This window comes from Astatotilapia calliptera, chromosome 13 (genome assembly GCF_900246225.1).
Source record: "Astatotilapia calliptera chromosome 13, fAstCal1.2, whole genome shotgun sequence".
Taxonomy (NCBI): Eukaryota; Metazoa; Chordata; class Actinopteri; order Cichliformes; family Cichlidae; genus Astatotilapia; species Astatotilapia calliptera.
Genome location: NC_039314.1, coordinates 12475810 through 12495932, shown reverse-complemented (window position 1 = coordinate 12495932; position 20123 = coordinate 12475810). Strand labels below are relative to the sequence as shown.

Genomic DNA, 20123 nt, shown 5'->3' with positions numbered 1-20123 from the left:
AGGCATCAAGAAAAAAATGGCTAAAGTAATGAATATATATGAAATCAATAAGCGGTTATTTTTCGTCTAACTTGTAAACATTTTTGGATATTTTTGTAGTGTCCTTAAGTATGTTCCTCAGGAATCATAATAAGGCTGATGTTTATATCAAGCAAACAGCCTTCCAACAAATAACATACCCACACACACCTACAGTCTCCACTTTACATGGCTTAAATTCATGTACAGGATGCTGTTTTTTTTACATCAGTCTAGACAGATAAATCATTCAAAGCATCAGGCTTTTCTAAATGTTCATGCTGCTTTTCCCACACGTTTGCATGAAACAGCGAATGTAGTTTGTTATTTTCTTACAACAACAGTTACGAAGTACTTTTTCACAAGTGTTTACTTAGGTCAGTATGATCTAAGTAAACACTGTCGCTAAGTTACTTATCAAAACTAACCACGGTAACAAGGACCTATGTCACCACAAACTGTTGCGCCTTTTTATCCAGCAGAATAAGACAGTCCAAGGTTAGATGAAGTTAATAGTTGATTCTTTTTGTGTTACTGCGTTTATAACTCTTGAAAACATTTTAAGCTGTTAGCTTCTGCAGGCATTAAAATACACGTTTTCTTCGTCTTCTGTACCAGTAACACCTCTTCAGTATTATAAAAGTACAGACTGGGTGTCTGTAGGTTCTGACCCGTTGTCTCTACACTTTACTTTTTAAAGGGATCTGTCAGTTTTTTATTAGAGGCATGGCTTTGGCCAGTAGGGGTGCTTATGAAAATGTAGCAGTCTCCTTCACTTTAGCCTTTAGAAAATTCATTAAACTCTTGTACTATTGGGCAATCCAGCAAGTTAATCATACAAATTTAATAGGAAAGCTAAACTGGACCCCTATGGTGCTATGGTGCTATGGCAACACTGAAAACATAAATAATGTCCTTCACTAAACTCAGCATAACAAATGCTGCACAACTTTGACACCTTGTGGTTAAAAACAGAAACACCCAAGTAATGTCGTTAACTAATTTTAAAACATCTGACCTCATTTAGCCCAACACAAGACATTCAAAAGCAGAGGATGCAAAGATCTTAATTACTTGGCAATTAAAAGCATGAGGGTGACAAAAATAACTGGAGTGCAAGACTGACCTGAAAGTGCAGAATTATGGTCCAGATCAATCCCAGCGTCAGTTTTGGGTTGCCGTCTGTGATGTCATCATTTCTTATATTTACAAGTTTGACCTGGTAGAAGGAAATGCAAATTTAGCACATGCAGACTTATTTAAGTAGTCATAGCCTGCTTCTTCTTTTTTTATATATATTCACCTTTAAGCACTAACAATGAGTTTTCCTCTTCCATATTATGCCTGTCATTCCACAACCACCACAAGAGGGCACAGTCGCCATTGTATTGTGCTAGGGAAGATCGTTACCATAATCACAGTGTGGCACTGAGGGGAACTCGTTAATGTTTTGTAGTAATTAAACGTTTTATAACATAATATAATGAAAAAAGTGCACTTTTTAAACACCCCCTTCAAATAAAGCAGGAAACTACTAAAAAACGAAAATAGTCTGACCACGGTTAGATATTATAGCATTTAATAAGGAACTCATCCACTGCCCATCAGATCATCTGTAACAGCTGTAATCAATCAAAGTTCAGCTTGGACAGTTTACATGCTATGACTACAGAAGTTGCATCATGTGTCTGGTATGTACTGAAGCAAAACAATAGGACAACTCATTTGTTGCAATCTATGAATCCTTTGTCTCGAGCCTTACGTCACATCTGGCTGTGGCTCAACCAGGCTGCCTTCATCTTCTCATCCTGAGCATGGTGGGGGAGGGGGATGCAATCAAAGCTCTCTGAAATCCCACTGTTGGGATTTGCAGTCAGCGCTCCTTAAATGCTGCTATTACTGTTCATGTTTCATGAATTTTTTGTAAGGAAACAGAAAAATGCCATGAATCCAGCTGTGTCTGATGGTGGCAGTGTCTGAGAACCTGCTTGAACCCAGATATCAGCTTTTTTGCTGTATAAACAAACAGATAGCTACCCCTAAACATGAACTGATATATTTGTGTAAACCATTTGTAAGCCTTTATGTGTACTTAAATCCATAGGTTCTTGAGGGCATGAGACAGTTAATTAATGTTGCCTCTGTACACCAACACAACAATTTTACTGCACATTAATCAAATTGTAATCAAATGACAATGTAACTGAAATGCAGACATTCAGTTTTAATTCAAGGGGTTTAACAAAGCATTGCAAGGGCTGTTTTTAGTAGCTGAATGAAAATCCTTTGTAGTCAATGACTGTCTGAAGTCTAAAACCCATAGATGTCACCAAAGGCTGTTTCCTCCTATGAGGTGCTCTGCTAGGCCATTACTGCAGCAACATTCAGCTGCTGCTTCCTTTTGGGTCTCACATCTGAAAATTATGCTCTCTTGGGGTGAGATCAGGTGACTCATTTGTCATTAAAGAATATGCCATTTCTTTTTCCTTGAGAGAGCCTGGTTTGGTTTGGTAGTGTGCTTTGGGTCATTAACCATTTGTACTGTGAAGCTCTGTCTGTCAGTTTTGTAGCATTTGTCTGAATCTGAGCAGAAAGTACATTTCTGTACACAGTTCTTCCTACTACATCTATCAGCAGTCACAGCATCAATAAGCACTAGTGACCCAGTTCCAGTGGCAGTCATAGACTCCCATCCGATGATATATTCTATATCATGTTTGATAGATGAGGTGAAATGCTCCAAGGCCATTTCTCTCCTTCTCCATACTTTTCTCTTCCCATCACGCTGGTAAAAATTTATCTTGGTTTTACTTGTGGCTCTGGCTGTTTCTAATCTGCCCTAAACAGTTAATGCAGTACTTTTGTAATACCCCCTGAATTGAAGCTGAAAGCCTGCATTTATATCAGATATTAACTGTTTTATTTAAAATTCACTGTGGTGGTATACAGAGGTCAAATGACCAAAATAAAAGCATAATTGGCCAAAAACATTTGGATCTAACTCTAATTCATTACCAAATCAAAGTATAAAAATTACAGCTACTTTTTATGGAAACTTTCAGCTTTGTATGCAAGCTGATTTCCAATAGTCAAGCTGATGGTGTATAATTTAAAGAGTGTGTGGCAATATTGGTGAAATTACTCCAGTCACTATTCCTTACCTGCCGCCTCTTTAAATAGTCCAGCGCTATCTGTACATTCTGGAGTCTGTGGAAGCGCATCCTCCCTCTTTCCCGAGGCTGTGGACATAAAAAGGGAAAGGGAGCCATGTGTGCAAATCAGGATCTTCTCAATGTTAAAGGACACATTTTAAAACAATACAAATGACATGGAGGAAACAGGACATGCGTCTAAGGTTCTTACCCACTATTCTGGTAAGATGACATAAAAGAGCAAACACACAAAAGCTCTTTGCACAACAACAATGGCCATCTCCCTAAAGAAGATATGCTACATATCACGTACCATCTTAGAACATTTTCCACCATTACCACCTGAACATGTCATAACAAATCACGCTTCCTATGACCTGAATAAATCAATATTATTTGCATGTCTGTCTTCAAATCATCACAGAAAGTTGCATAATATGATCACTTGCGGCAGATGCTTGTGAATAGTCAGGGGCCACTGAATGAGGTCATGAAATGGAAAATGCATTCAAGCCAGGATGCAGCAGCAGCTAAAGACTTGCACTGCATTCAGCTACCTTATTTTGTTTAGTAACGATGAAATGACACCATAAATATAAACCCCATTTGGGTAGTGAATGGTACTCAGTTCCCCTTTTGAAGCCTTCTTCTCAAAAGCAGCATATGAAAAATGTCCAGATCATCACGCAAGACTGAAGAGTTTTGACTGTATGACTAATGATGCGCAAAGCTAGTGAAATGAGTATAAAGACCCAAGCTTCATGGACAGCTTCTGTCATATTTTATTGAATCTTTTTAATGATTTTGCAAGATCAGTGAGCCAAATCGCTCTGTCTTTTTTTAACAGGAACAAAAACTGAAAATTAAAAAGCCTGGGTCTTTGGATCAAGGGCACATTTTTTCTGTGCCATCGGTATCACATTCTAATATGAAAGAAATTTTATAATGTGCTCATGAAAAAAGGTGACTATGAAACAAAGTGCTTCATAGAAGGAAAAATAAAATGGCCAAGTTGTAAAATTCGTCCCTGCTAAAGCAAGTATTTTAGACTACAGTAAGCACAAATCCTATAGTGGGATTGTGTCTGTGCTTCTGTTAACTGGTCACAGCACGCCCTGAATTAGTTTGTTACTAAAGGGGGTGGGAGGGCAAGCCACACGTACCCCCTTATCATCATCCACCGTGTCTCCATGCTGCTCAACTGCGCATGCGTCTGTCCCACTCACCAACCGCAAAGTCTTCAGAAAATCACGCTCCCTTGGCTTATCATCGAAAAGGCAACACATGGGGAAGAAGAGGAAGACATGGACACACACAGCGGCCAAATCATAAGGAAGTTAGACAGTGGACAGAAACAAGTCAAAGAGTGGAGAACAGAGGAGGAGGAAAGTGGGATGTAAACAGAAAACAGATATGCAGGAGGATGAAAGTTAGTCATACTAATGGGGAATAACTGCTGGGATTCCTTGCATGGGACTACATGCAGTCTAAATATACAGACTAGCAACATATTAACACTGACATGTACTACAATATGCACAAAAAATATCTGAACGTACTTCGGGTAAATAAAGGATTAACAGGTTAACAGATGAATGAAATACTTCAATACTGAAAACATGCAGTACTTCAGGAGCAAAGCATTGCAGCTACATAGTTTTTACTTTCAGTTTTGTTTGAGTATACATTTTCACAGTACGACTACTCGATACTGCAGATTAACATATTTTAAAATGCTGGTCAGAAACAGAAATTTTAAAAAAAAAATGTGACTGGTGATGTTAGGAAAAAAAATCTATCTCAGTTTCACTTCCTGGTCATTCCAGGTTTTGCATGACAGAAAGTGGCTTCAGCAAAGTGTTGCTAAAGAAATCCCAATGCTTTGACTTTAACTGTTTATATTTTTTCAATGCAATTCTGCCCACTTAAAAAGATTTTACATCGTATATATAAAGTCAAATAAAAAATATTTAATTTAATGCATATTGTCAAATTAAATTGACGTGTTTAGCATACATCAGTTTAAACCAAGTGTATCCTCTTTAATAATTAATTGTTTTCATAAATGAACCTTGAATTTTATTTATTTCACATGCATTTTACTCTAAATTATTGCTTCGTGCTCATGAGGGTAGAGACTGTTTTTTAGTTGTTTTGAGTGAAGCATTGAAAGTAAAGTGATTATTCCTCTGAGCTGTGATGCAACATTTTATATCACTTGTTTTAAAAGCAGCCTCAGGAGTTAGAGGACGAAAAAGCTTGTTAGCAAGTTTGTTAAGTGCCCCAATTAATGTGTCAGAAACCACAGTGGGCAACCACAGAGCTGATTTAGAGTTTACATTTCTGAATGACAGACTACTTAAATGTTATATCAAATCCCACATGAGCTTGGCACAACTTGAGAAGTAATACTGCTACTACTATCACAAATAAACAAGTAACAAAATGTGAATGTAAAAAACAAAAGACATACTCTACTGCTCACATTCATCTTAGACTGAGTAGAACAGCTCAAAAAATTAAAAGAATGACCACATGAGGAAGTTGCATTGATGTCACAGAGAAGACAGAGAGGAAAATTCATTAAAAGTGGGATTTTGATGAGTGGGTTTTGGTGGATACAAAAAGTGATTGGATGGTTTTCTCCCAAGAATCCCTCCCTCCCACAATAAGCCATGTGAGTAAGAAGAGGGAAGGGCCAGTGCATCAGTTATGAGATGGTATGACATAGTGCCCCATGGGGAAAAGAACAGTTCTCGCACTCTGTTTATTAAAGTCAAATGAGAATCTGAATGGGTTTGTAAGACTGGTCTCATAGGAAACTCCTCAGGCTAAGAATTCAACTGGATCCACAAGTACCAAAACACTGTCAGTGTTTATGACTAGAGTAACAGAAAAACATGAACTCACCAGTGTATCTCCAGACAAAACCTCCAACAGCGAGATCAGGTTATGTCCATCTCGTAAGTCTTCATAAAGATCATTTATATGCTTTCGTACCTACACAAACAGGGAAGAAACGACACTGTAAACTAACTGCATGCATCATATTAATACCAGACTCTTTTTTTTTAATGTAGTTTTAAAAACATTTTAAGAACAGATCTCACAAACAATGAAGGTCTATCACATTCATAAAGTTGGCATGGCAGTCATTGTTTTTGTTGATGATTCCATGTGTCAATCACTTAAATTGGTTTCATTTAAGGTCTAATTTTGGGAAAACTTGTTTTAGATCACATTCTTAAAACACGCTGAATCTGTTGAGTTGTAGCAGGATATCACTGTGACACCTCATCTTAACACCTGCGAAAGGCACTTTGCAAATCCAGTTTGATGCTTCCTCCTTACAGCAGGCCAATTTCTCCTTCCTGCCCTAAATACCGCGCCTCTGAAATCACCCTGCTGCCCGATGACCTGCTTTCACACAGGGCTTCCAGCACTGTTATCGCAGATAGTGGCCACAGCTGTAGAGCCAAAATAGTCCTGTACCCTTATGTTACTGGATCAGCAAAGCAGGTCCCCGACTATTATTCAGCACCTCTGAATTCTCCGGGACCACATCTGAGGCCTGCTCACACAGACATTACAATAACTTAAAGTGGCCCGAAATCTGTCGGTGGATCAGAGAATACAATGTAAATATTACAGTAAAACCATTAAGTCAAGTTGAAACAACTAGGGGTAAAATGTTTCTGATGGTATTACTATCTATAGATTTATTGATGTGTCATGTACAGACAGAAGACATTATTTCCTTATTTCTTCTGCCAAGATTGTGGTAAAGTTTACATGGTGTGTTGATGCAAGCTGTAGCAAGCATTTCCTCAAGGTAGGAACTAGTAGATTCTTCTCGTTCACCCTTTTTTTACTTTTGAAAATAATAAAACATTTCTGCTTAACCTCACATGTAACCAACCATCCATAAGTCATAACCAGTCACTGATAACAGGAGGCCCATAGAGGACTGATTTTAAGAAATCAGTTCTTTATTCCAAGTTTATCCTCGTATTTGCTGATAATTGCATGAAAAGCACAAAATACGCTTATTTCATATACAGATTAACCAGACACTTTAATAGGTATACCTGTTCAAGTGATGGTTAACTCAAATATCTAGCCAATCACATGGCAGAAACTTAATGAATTTAGGCATATAGGTGCATTTCAGTGCAAGCCATCCTTCCAAGACCAGAAATATCACAATCTTAATAGCAATCAGATGCATGCATGTCTATATATATATATATAATATAAAGTCAAAATGCTTTTTTATATTTTGCTTTGTTCATTGAATTTATTTTTGCAAGACACCACATTTGACTACGAATGGATTAAAAACGCTCCTCATTCGGGAAGCTAATGCAAAGAGTTGCAAACTGATTAAGTGGCTGCACAGAACAAAGCCGGACATTTATTTTTGCTTCAAAATGTTTGTCGTATTGGCATTTATTCAGTTTTAATACAGACAGATAAAGACGTCCTACTCACAGGAGCATAGGATTAGGAACTAATCAGAACTAATGAGCAGCTCACTTTTTTCTCTGCTTCATTATGTTTTCTTTTCTTTTTAGGGACTTTATTTAAACTGAAGCAAATGAAAAAAATGTAACTGAACTACATATTTATAACTCGCATTACATACTGGACATAATTGAGACTTTGGTGATTAATGTACCACTTATGCAAGAACCTCATAAAGACAACACTGTAAATTGCGCCCAGATTCTTTTATTACAAAGACATATTAGACGAGACGTGCCGGTGCTTGTCTGTCTGTCTGCTAAAGTGTTTCATTAAATCCACACAGATTAAAACGCCACAGTAAGCATTTCAAATTCCTGAGTCAACAAAAGGCAATCATTTGCTGCAACAGTGCAGCAGAGCATGTCCTTCTAAATGACTTTTAATAAGCTTTAATAACATCTGAGGAGGAATGTTAACGTGTTAAGACCTAACAGGGAAAGTCATATTACTTAGCCAATAAATAATGAAGAACATGAAAATGGTTTTTCAAGCTGCTGTGGAGAAAAAATGTTGGAACACTAGCAAGCATTCAGACTGAATCTATAAACGCCATGGACACAGAAATTGGGATATTAAAAAATAATTTAGAAGTTCAAAAGAAGCACTCATAAATCAGCAATGATTCTTACCTTCACCAGATGCTGGTTTATCCATTTTGTAAATGTCTTCTTTTGCACTCTGTCTCTTTCATCTGCAGAGAAAAAAAACACTTTCTTTAGATTCGGTGTTTTGGCAACATACACCCCTTTTTGTAAATGCCACCACTAAAGAAGCTTAATCCTGCTATGCATACCTATTCTACATAACCTTTTGGGATGCTTTGTGTTTAAAGTAGCAACAGGACATTATGCAAAGTGTGAAATAAAATCTTCCCCAGTGTATGTATGAAGGTAAAGGTGGTTGTTTTTCCCCACAGACGGGCATCTAAAATGTGCTGTAAGTGTTTCAAATAAAATAATATATTTCCTGTGCCAGTAAGTCACTCTGTAATATTAGTTTGTGGATTTACAGCTTTGATGAAAATCATGTTGAAAAGTAAGTAGAGAAAATATGCCCCAGTGTCTCTAAAGAGACAGAAATAACTGTATGACAGTGTTTTTTTGTTTTGCGTCACCATAGCAGCCAGACTTCTTGCAGAAAATGGCATATAGGTGGAACCAGGAAACAAATGGATGCAATTAAAGGAGAAAAAAACAAGAAAACTAAAAAATGAAATCAAGTTAAGTTTTAAAATATGTTTCTCAGTAACATAATAACGACTGAGAAAAACTACACTCTTTTCTAAACAGTGACTTGTTTAATATTTTTCATCATATTTTTCTTTGAGTTGGACGTCCATTCACTGGCAGAGGCAAACCAGAATCAACCCTGTCACCACAGCTATGACTCATTTCCCCTGATTCCACATCTTCCAGCTTCCAGCAACTTATCCTCATTGAACAGAAAAAAACTCACATGCTCAATCAATAACATGACTACACCATCTGTCGGCCAGATCACATTCATTCCAGCAACACTGTGGAAGCCTGAAGCTCTTACTGCAGACGAACAACACAGATAACCTCCTGTCTTTACTAATCTTCAGCGTGGAAGATTAGGCTTGCAAAATAAGTTTTGCGTAAGGACATTTTACCTGCAGTTAGTAAGAAGCAAGTACAGGCATGACTAATCTTTTTAAGGAAATGACAAAAACCAGTAAGACGAACACTAACCCATGCAGCACATTAGCGCTACCAAGCGCTCCCTACGTTCCCTCTCTGTCATTAGGCGGTACTTCATTGTCTGCACCCCTTCCTGAGGGCTGTCGAGAGGATCGCGATCCAGGTACACAGATGCCATGCGGATAAGTGACTGAAGAAGAGGCAGCAGCAACGGTCTCCCTCTTCTCGCCTGCTTGCCAACCACCCTCTAGGGCTCTAGCTGTGACTCCCTCTCTCGTCAAACTTCCAGAACGAGTCCTGTCAGGTTTTCCATGGCGGCTTGCTAATTTTGGTTTCCATGTGGTTCACTGTTTATCTTGCAGCAGCGCTCAAAAATCATATAAGAAAGTCAGTGTGCTTCATGGAAAAAAGGAAAACGGAGAAATTGCTCCTTGTTAGCTGACTATTAACAAAGAACTAGTTTCTTTAAACCATGTATCACACTTTCTCATGACATCATGTTTCACTTAACTATTTCACATATCAGATGCATCTTGTGCAATATAAACATTATCAACTGTGAGCCCCAATTTTCAAGAGTGCAAAAATAATCATCTTTCTATTGTTCAACTGCCGCCAAGACTTAAAATGTTTACTCCAGGAAAAACAACTGAGAACACTTTAAGTCAAAGAACGGCCAAAACCTCCTATTACGCAACATGAATAATAACAGTTTTTAGTTGAAGTCCTTCATCTGTTTTCTTATCATACTGAACATCACAGTTATATAAGACAAAAAATGAAAGTGCTCTTGTAGTGACAAATGATGCTTCAGAAACTTGCATACTTACATCCAACACACTGTATTGCAATGCATGGCTATATACATAACTATAATATTTGTTTGTAATATTGTAATCCTGCATTTTGAAAGCATTAGTTTCTAACAAGAACTGAGCCACTCTGTATCTACCTAAGTTTATAAAGGACAGCATATTCTCTGTGGAGTCACAGAGTCTGAAAGATGCCCACGCAGTATATAAGCTCCCTTTTCAATGATATAGCAGCTTTGCATGTGAAGGGAAAGAGTCCTTCAGGTTTATAATGAAGCTCGAAACATGCATTTACAGAACAGGGCGCCTTCAGAGCTCTGTGACTGTATTCTCTGCAGATTTGTACATTTAGCTCATCTAAAAATAGTGCATGATTAAAAGCAGCTGAGAATTCAAAAGTGGGTTGGACTGACAACTATTACTTTTTTGATAATCTGCACAAAGCTCAAAGACTGAATTTAAAAAAAAGATACAGTGCAACAAAACTAATCAGGAGAAGCAAACTGAAAGGAAAAGCAAGAGTGATGCAGTGAAACCCCTTCCCAGCAGCACTGCTGTGTCATTGCTGATGTGAATGTCCCCGTGACTCCGTCGTGCAGCTGAATCACACAGAAATAAAGCAGTGCACTCTGCAGCAGGACACCAATTTGGTGCGTAATGCCCATGTCTAAGCTCTCTGCTGCATAATGCATAAACCTCTCCTGAAAAGCTCATTAATATAGATTGACTGGGCAAGTTTTCCAGGAAACTCTCCAGCTCAGAGCAGAGGTCAGGAGCTGAAAGAAGTGTCATCAACCAGCTTTCAATCACAGTCAGTAACAGATAACCTTAGAGCACATGATTTCACATACTTCACAGATTACTGATAGCGCACAGTCAATACACTCATATCAATAAATGTCACAGCATGGCAATCAGGTTGACATTATTGCTGCCATTCATGTTTAAATACAGTATAAATAGATAATGAACAGTTTAGCATATTATTATGTGCTACAAAGCAAGTCATTTCTGTAAATAAGCTTCCTAAATATTATTAAAGTGAGTTTAGTGGAATGGTGCCCTCTTGAGGACTTAACAAGAATAAAAGTGCTCTATAAGAACAGCCTGAAAACTATGCCTTATAATTCTAGTGATATATTATTTGTCTATGAAATCAGTGAAGATCAGATATTAAACAGCAAGTACTCAATCTCTGCCCCTCTAAACTAAAGTCAGACCTAATGTGTTTATACAAACGTCTCGTCATGATATAAAACTTTATCAGCCTTATCGCACACTTACTTATTACAGTTAATAAATTATATGATTGCACTGCTTGGACTTTTGTTTCATCTTATATGCGGTGCCACATTTAAGGTTCCAGTGACACAGGCGTAGAGACAGGCCAATGACACCCCTGACAACCACAGGTCGTTTGAGAAGATTGGTTGCCGAGTGCTTGCACACGGTCAAAGTGACCCCTGCTAGCGATTGCTAGCACACACTGTGACTTTGTGACCCACTGACAGCCAGCAGCTGCTCACCAACCGGTCCAGCAATACACATTTTTCCCAGAAGGTTGCTGGCCATGCTCTTGGCCTGTGTGGCTGAGGCCTTATTGTGCTAAAACAATGCTGTGCAAACGTGCATTTGAGCCATCTACTTTCTTCCACTTATCCAGTTCAGGTTTGTGGGAGCCTGTTCCAGCTGTCACAGGGTGATCGGGAGGGTGCACCCTGGACACATCGCCCATCTGTCACAAGTCAACATGTAGATACTGATACAGCATTTCAGTTATGACTAAAACATGTGTTATTTATTACTGAAATACTGAATTAGTATATCATTTGAGTATGTAGATGAAATCTCTTTAATATACTGGCTCAACCCCATTCGGTTACATCAGTGACACACAACATCCATGCAGTTCATTTTAGCAGTTATCTGAATGATGCCAAAAACTATGATACTGTCAATAAATAAGTAAGAAAGTGAGGAAAACATCATATGAACTAATTAATAACTCAATACTTGAGGTAGTAAATGTATGATGTTCGGAAACCTTTGCAAAGTAATTAAACTTACAGCGTGTGATTGCTTGTACGTGTCTGTTTAAATGTTCTCACTTTGGTAGATGATTCACCTCCACCAAAAGTCTGGGAACCGGATAACTGGATTGTGACCTCTGACTTTAAACGGTTGATGTTTGAAGAATCACAAGTTGTAGAAAGCCCGACCCGACAAACCACCATCCTAACGTCTACAACCTCAGGCGATGTCTACAGAATGCATTTATCAAAACCTTCTTCCGATGAGCAAATTTACACCGAGGCAGGAAGTCAAACTGGTAGTAATTAAGGTGTTGTTTACTGCACAGTCTTACATCGCAGTGTGTGAACATATTCAAGTGAATAGTTTCTTTTAACAATGACAGCAAACAGCAGTGCTGTGAATCATTAGCCACAGCAGCCAGTCTTGTATAAAACTAGATGATGAGCATAACACTGTTGTGAGGCCTGTGTGCACTCGGTCTGCAGTCCATGCCGAGTGCAAGCCAAGAGTCCACCCACAGCATTCGAACGGTCAGCCTGAGACACTTATTTGTAGACCTCAGCAAAGCACATGTGCATGGCTATAAATAGCTACAACCCTAAACCATGCTGCCCCTGCAACTGCAGGCTACATAATCTGTGCCACTCAGGTGACATCCTTCATTTTCTGCCACGCAAAGATGAGTGAAGCGAAATCGTCCTTGTAATAGAAGTGAATGTATTTATTTGAACAGAGATTAAAGTTGCATAAGTTTGTATCCTTTGATTTTGGAATCTGATTGATGTAGCGCAAAACAAAACGGATCAAATCCTATGATATGTTCTCCAGCATCGAATTTGCATATTCAAAACTACATATTCAACACATGAAACTGATTTTGTACCCAAATAAACAATTCAGATTCTAATTTGCTTTCAACTGACTTTCAGAAAATGAAAAATCAACCCAGCAGTAGTACAGCCTACCCTTTGACTGGCTGTTCAATTTGTAATTTCATCATTCTGTTTAAACAGAAGCAGAAACACAAACAGATGAATTTCAGTTTTCCTGAGAACATCTGGCAGAGAAGGACAGGGACACCCTTTGGTATTTTGTTATGTCACAATGCCTAAAATATCCTCACATTCTGAGAGGAGCAAAGAAAGCTCTACCAATCACAGTCCACCCTATGTAATCCCTTTGCTCTCATATGTGAAGGAAATAAAAACAAGCATAAAGCCTAAACTCAAGAGCACTCAACCTTCAACCCACTGACGAGGACGCACTGAACGTTCTTGCTCAACGGCCTCCTTTCACAGCTCTTATGCTGCAGCCACTTCAGTAAGCAAAGGCCTGTGTGCTTTATTTAGAGTACAAGGTAACCCATTGCACCTTTATTTAATAGTGACTCTGGTCATTTAAAAAAAAAACCTCAAATAATTCAAATAATAAGCCCCTCCTCCACACAGTGGTGATCCTGCTCATACACTAACATACATTAAAAAAATTTTAAAAAAATAAACCTTTCACTAAATGCTCCATCAGGACAAAACCTGTTCAGTCTTTGCGTGTTCCTTTTGAAAATGTTGAAATAAATCTATTTATTATATCACTCTACATCATAATTATGGTGTTTATTATTTAAACGCTTATTATGTTTCGAAGCAAGACTGCACACTCGTGGCCTACAGCTGTGGCTTTGTGAGGCTGCACATTAGAAGAGTGGCGCTTTGAGCAAAACACCAACATGCTGGTGACCCCTGGTTTTTGTCAATCGAAGGTCGGCAACCTTTGCTATCGAAAGAGACATTTTTGAGCTATTTTTCTACCCCCCAAAAAATCTATATGGAGATGCAAAACGTGGCTACTTATGATTATTTGATACTTTAACTGCATTTTCAGTTTCTTATTTTGGATGTTTTGCTAATTATTTTAATTCTTTTTTCTTACCAAAAAATAGATCAAGTAGAGGAAAAACAGTCTAAACTACTACTTCAACTGCCTTTTCTTCTACTAACATTATGCTTCTGAAGCGCACATGTACATAAAGACAATGGCGAGTCAGAATGTTTACCAAATACATACCATATTTGCTATCTTAGCATATTGCCCTAAATAGCATAATCGCATTTCCTAATTAGTGATAAACACAGTCTACGGCTAAGCTGGTATAGCTTTAGGGCTGCCACAAACGATTATTTTGATAGTCGACTAGTCACCGATTATTTATGCGATTAGTCGACTAATCAGATCATCATCCACTGGACATAAAACTACAGCTTATTGCACCAGCAGCATCTGCTCTTATATAACTATCATTAGCTTACAGCTTTAAGCTTTTAAGGTGCTAACTAAAAATAAAGACAAGATGATAGTTTATTCATATAACAGGACACCGGAGTATATTCTCCAGCATCTCACACTTCTGATAATCAGCTGTCTGCTTGACGTTTATTCAGCTGTGTAAAAACTATAACTTTAATCTCAGCCAAACCGATTTACTCAGGAACAAATAAAATACTAAAAAAAAAGCCAAACAATAACATTTTTAATTTATCTAAGTGACTCATATATATTTAACCTGAGTCGCGAAGGACGGCGGTGGGTTTGAAAACAATTTGCCGGGAGTCCGGTGTTCTCACGGCGCTAGTGACCTAGCCCCCGGCTAGCTAACGAGCTAGTGGGTAACAGATGTCTCCGAAAACGTCGGAGCGCTTTTGAAAATATGTGGTGTCCTGATAAACTGAGCAGATATTTGAGGTTTACACAGCTACATTCTCGCCTGAAAATATGTTAAACGTTTATTTTGTGACCCAGAAAGAATAATAAGAGTAATATTAAAACTAACTAGCTACCGCCATTGTTGGAAACTAAGCTGGGCCGCGCTATGAATTCTGGGACACAGCTGCTTCTTCTTCTTCGGGGTTTAACGGCAGCTGGCATCCTTGTACATGCTGTGCTGCCATCTTCTGTTTCAGTCCGTTATTACACTCTTAAATCCTGCTATTATTCCTGCGTCTTTTGCGATCTTACAAAGCTTCAAACGACACGTCGACTATTAAATCAGTCGTCGACTGATAGGCAGCCCTATATAGCTTTGAGGGCCATAACTCATAATCCAAACTAAAATGAAATGTTAATGTGATGGTGATGGAGCTATGTAAGAGACACGTGACACATACCACAGTCAATCAAATCAGAAAAAAAAATAGTGATAGGACCGAGAGACTGTCAGCCCTTAAACATCAAATATCTTGCAACCTTACAGCAACCTAATATTACTGATTCTATTATTCAACAGCATATGCCTGTCAAACTATAAATTGGAGGTTTATATAAGCTGAATCACAACAGAGGACGACTGGTGGCTCAGTTCAATATGATCAGCTGCAATCAGTGTGTGTTTTAATAGGCACGCTGACATCATTGTTCCTGGTGTAAACAAAGACAGAAAAACATCATAGAGGGGGAGATACCGGAAGGTGCATTTTTCCCATTCTTTGTAAGTGAAATATTGTAGCCAGTAGGGTAGGGCAAAGACAGAGGTATGTGACTGGAACAGGTTGCCAAGCCTTCAGAGCAGCCTGTTCAGTCAGTCTTTGCTTTTTTGGAGACTAAAGTAAAGAAGAAACCATAATATTAATTTGTTTATGACTCCTTTCCTACAACTGCTGCTGAGAAAGTGCAGGCTCTACATTAAAAACGGGACAGCATGAACCAATGCTGCATATCCTTAAATTAAAAGAGCCATCGCTTTCTGAAAACGTGCAGTAGCTGCAATTTTAGCTGGATACACAGACAGAAAATAATAATTAATGACTATTCTCACCATTTCTGGTGTAATAATGATGCGCCCTGCTACACCCATGGGTGAACTGACCCTTGATGAAATACAAATGGAGCATAAAGATGAAGCTGGCAGCTTACCCACAGACATGAGCTGTAACTACTCAGGTACTCAGCAAAGTCCAGCAGAGGAAACAGAGAGCCATTAATGATAGCTAATGGCACATAAATACAGACTTACGGCACTTGCTTGAAAACACACACTCACACACGCTCAAACACACACAGCTGCAAACAATCCAATAGCTTCCATTTCTTCAGCAGCTGCACCTGCCTTATTGGACCATGACACCAATGAATATTTGGCTCAAATGTGGCCCATATCTGTAGATTTCTGTGCGCCATATTTGGCCTTGACTAAGACCATTGACTCAAGGTGAATCAGCCACAGGTTCACTCTATATGTAGCCCACAAAACACTTGTCATAACACACATCAAGCCCATCTCATAACTTTGTTGGCCAGGTTTGCCCGACACAACGTTTGCCAACGTCCTAATTGAGACGTCACTCAGATTGCACTCAAATTTTGCTGCTCTCCACTGTTGTAAAACAATGACCACTCAACATCAACAACTGATTCTTTTTCTTTTTTGAAATTAAAGAAACACCGATTCACAATTCACACTGTTTTACAGACCATAAGAATAAAACAAAATTAAACAAAGCCACATTTTTCCATCATTCTGAATTATTTTGTCCTAGTTTCCCTCCCAGTTTCTCTCCAGGTACTCGGGCTTCCTCTCAGAGTCCAAAGTCATGTAGTTACTGGAGTTAGGTTAACTGGTGATTCTAAACTGTTGATAGGTGTCAATGTGAGTGCAAATAGTTGTCTGCTTCTCTGTGTTAACCCTTTGACAGACTGGCAACCTGTCCTGGGTATACCCTGCCCTTCACCATATGGTATCTGGGATAGTTTTAACCCCTCCTTCAACCCTAAATTGGATAAGCAGAAGAGAATGGGTGGATGGATGGATGGATGGATGGATGCATAGTTCAACTGTATAAGATACACAAAGCTAATAATTATCTAGATTTGTTCTTACAATATTAAAAGAGACAGAATATTCAATGGTATCTATAAGGTGGTTCAGTGGTCCTTACTAAATAACTCTGCCTTTTTTTTCCCACAGATACTTCCTCATAAGGAATAATAAGATATGATTAGCACCATTCCACTTTCAGTCAAAACAATGATTCCCTTCACGCTGTACAAAAGCAGGTATCCCCGTGCACTCATTCAGGTTTTTCCACTAATTTGCCATTATTGCGAAGCTTATATGCTACATTAATTTCTTACAAGTGAGCATAGCAATAACTAAATCTAATATGAATTCATAATGTTTTCATTTTCACCAGTTACACAAGGTATAAGGATAATCACAAGAGTATTGAAATGGTTTTTAACCAGCAGGTTTCGTGATGTGAAGGCAAACCAAAAAGCAATGGAACAACTCATTTAATGGCTGTTCCACTTTAAAACATGGAGCAAGGAAACCTGCTTCCTCTTGCCACTGCGCCACTGTGGCACTGCTTCCCAGCAACGGCTGCATTTGGGAGAGAAGGGTGTTGCTGCTGGAGCGGGAGAGGAAAGGCTCCAGAGCATGAGTCAGGGGTGGGACACAGAGACTCACAAGATGATCTCATGTAAGCGGAGCTAAGCGGGCCTGTGGAATGAGGTTCAGTCATGCTGGTCTCATCACCATGACAGCATATAAATACAACAGAGAGCATGTATTGCACTCAGGCACAGATTTGTTTTAATGCAATGACACTGGACTGCAGTAAAGCCATATTACAGATAGATAGATAGATAGATAGATAGATAGATAGATAGATAGATAGATAGATAGATAGATAGATAGATAGATAGATAGATAGATAGATAGATAGATAGATAGATAGATAGATAGATAGATAGATAGATAGATAGATAGATAGATAGATAGATAGATAGATAGATATGACAAAAATAGTAAGTTGCAATTCTGTCGCTGAAGACAAGGGAATAGTAAAGAAGTGTTTTAAGAGTTGTTATGTTTTTTTGAAATGAGATTTATTGATTAGATCCGTGAAGGACCTCGCAGCAAGAACAACATCATGCTTTAGCACTTGCTGTAAACAAAATGTACTGGCCAATAGCAAGAAAATGATCAGGCATTTGATTACTGACTGTAGATAAGAAGCAGTATGATCTAGGAATGCATCTTGGCGAAACCTGCAAAACGAAACTGAGAGCACTCTGAGGGTATGGAGAGTGTGAGTGTGTGTATGTCGTCCATTTCTGTGTGCCTTCATGTTGGGTGTGTGTGAGTGCTTGTGTCTGTGTATGCTTGTTTGTCTGGTGTCAGGTCACATCTTAGACTCTCCCTCTCTCTTAGAACATCTCAGGCTCCCCCAGGTATGGGGCCTATTTTCCCAAGCTACATTCCTTGCCAGTGGCTGGTGTCCCCATGGACTGGTGCATTAGTACTTCTCGGGGTCTGGGGCTGGGTGCTCTGGTGTGTACTGGCTCACTCCCAAGGGCCACTTGGTGGGCCTTGGGAGTGAGCCTCTGCTAGGGGCTAGGGGCTGAGCCTCTGCTAGGGGCTGGGGTGCCCTTGGGTCTCTGGTCTCTGGGCCCAGAGCTCGGTCTGCTCTGGGATAGCTGGCTTCCAGTGCACCACTGAAGCCATCTGGTGCTTCTGCAACATGGATGCTGGGTCTCTCCTCTGCTCTTCTCTGAGTCGGGGCCGCGGTAGTACCTGCGGTGGTCCTACTGAAGCTCTCGTGCTCTGGGGGGCCTGAGGATGTCTGGAGCCCAGGTCTCCTTCATGTCTGCTTCAGGTCCTCAGCTACCCACTTACATGGAGAAACATTACGAACACAAGCGCACTCACACAAACAGGTGTACATAAAAGTGTTCACACAGGTGTTCACGCAGGTATTGACAAACACACTATCTTGGGCTGCTGCTGCCTCTAAAAAATCTTGTACTATTACTGTGTGTTTTCCAGTAACATTGTTTTTTATGCATATATTGGTTGTTGCTGTGGTTGCTCTGCTTTTTTTTCTCAACAGCTGTTGAAGCAGTGTTTTTCTTTCTTTATCCCTTTTCATGTCCTCTATTTTCCCTTCTTCTCCTTTTGTTAACTTTCTTCCCAACTTCTCTTTCCTTTTTTTCCCCTTTTCCGCTCCCCAGTCTCGTCCGTTATGGTTGTAATAATCCAAAATAATAAAAAACTAGTTAAGTTCTAATAAAATATGACTATCAAGTGGACAATTATAGTGAAAACCGTAAGGCTTCACTTGTGAAAGTACATCTGTTTGGCATTTTTTGGCCTTCGGACAACAATTCAAGACAACAATGCCGAACAGGACGCGGGAAAAAAAAGAAAAAGATGATAAAGCTGAAATCAGAAACTGATCCAGAAATCTAATGTAATTTTTCTGTCATGAGCAAATGAATCTGCAGCTATCAGATGCATAATATGGCAGGACAAACCTCATTTTCTTCCTTTAAATAAATTCCTATAAATAAATGAATTTCAGGAGTATCACCTTAATCACCATGGCACATGAACATGTGTCTGCAACTTGTATCTTGCTTCCATTAAAACAAAGTATCTTTTGTACGGTAGCAGACTGTCTCCATACAGCCAGCCTGCTTTGTGTGTGGGCCACTAGGCCATTTGAATGTGATGAGTGGGCTGTCGACATAGAGCAAAGGGGTTGGGCTGCACAGCCCAGGAGGGTGGACAAAGGCAGTGACTGTGCAAAACATGCAAAGCTCTCACTTGCCTCTGTGTGTGATAAAACAAGGCAATAAAAATATTAAAAGGGGTTAGCTTAAATCATACGAAGATATTTTTAAGTATCTGCAATAGTCCTGCAAGTCATAATGAAGAGCACAGAGACTCACAGAGAGAAATCTGACAGACACACTGGCAGACCACACCCTAATAAAAAACAGAACAGGCATCCTAAAGACTGGTTCAGTGCTTTGTATGAGTACTTGCAAATAACACACATTTTTAGTACCTAGCTGGTTACAGTACACATCTTCTTGAAAATTTATTACAAAATTGGAGGATTTTGTGTAATGTGCTTTATTAA

General features: G+C 39.1%; 1 protein-coding gene across 21 annotated transcripts in view; it reads right to left on the bottom strand.

Moving 5' to 3' along the window:
- Positions 1 to 20123, bottom strand: part of dst (dystonin) — a 103202-nt gene that overhangs the window by 72118 nt on the left and 10961 nt on the right. For 11 of the 21 annotated variants that reach the window (XM_026189077.1, XM_026189082.1, XM_026189078.1 and 8 more), the window contains exons 5-9: positions 8327 to 8388; positions 6081 to 6170; positions 4334 to 4432; positions 3180 to 3257; positions 1145 to 1237 (exon numbers count right to left, since the gene is read on the bottom strand). In XM_026189077.1, coding sequence (XP_026044862.1) covers positions 1145 to 1237; positions 3180 to 3257; positions 4334 to 4432; positions 6081 to 6170; positions 8327 to 8388 — 422 coding nt within the window. Of the gene's footprint in view, positions 1 to 1144; positions 1238 to 3179; positions 3258 to 4333; positions 4433 to 6080; positions 6171 to 8326; positions 8389 to 9409; positions 10081 to 20123 lie in introns of those variants that run through there. The other 10 variants (XM_026189080.1, XM_026189099.1, XM_026189091.1 and 7 more) reach the window with 3 other exon arrangements.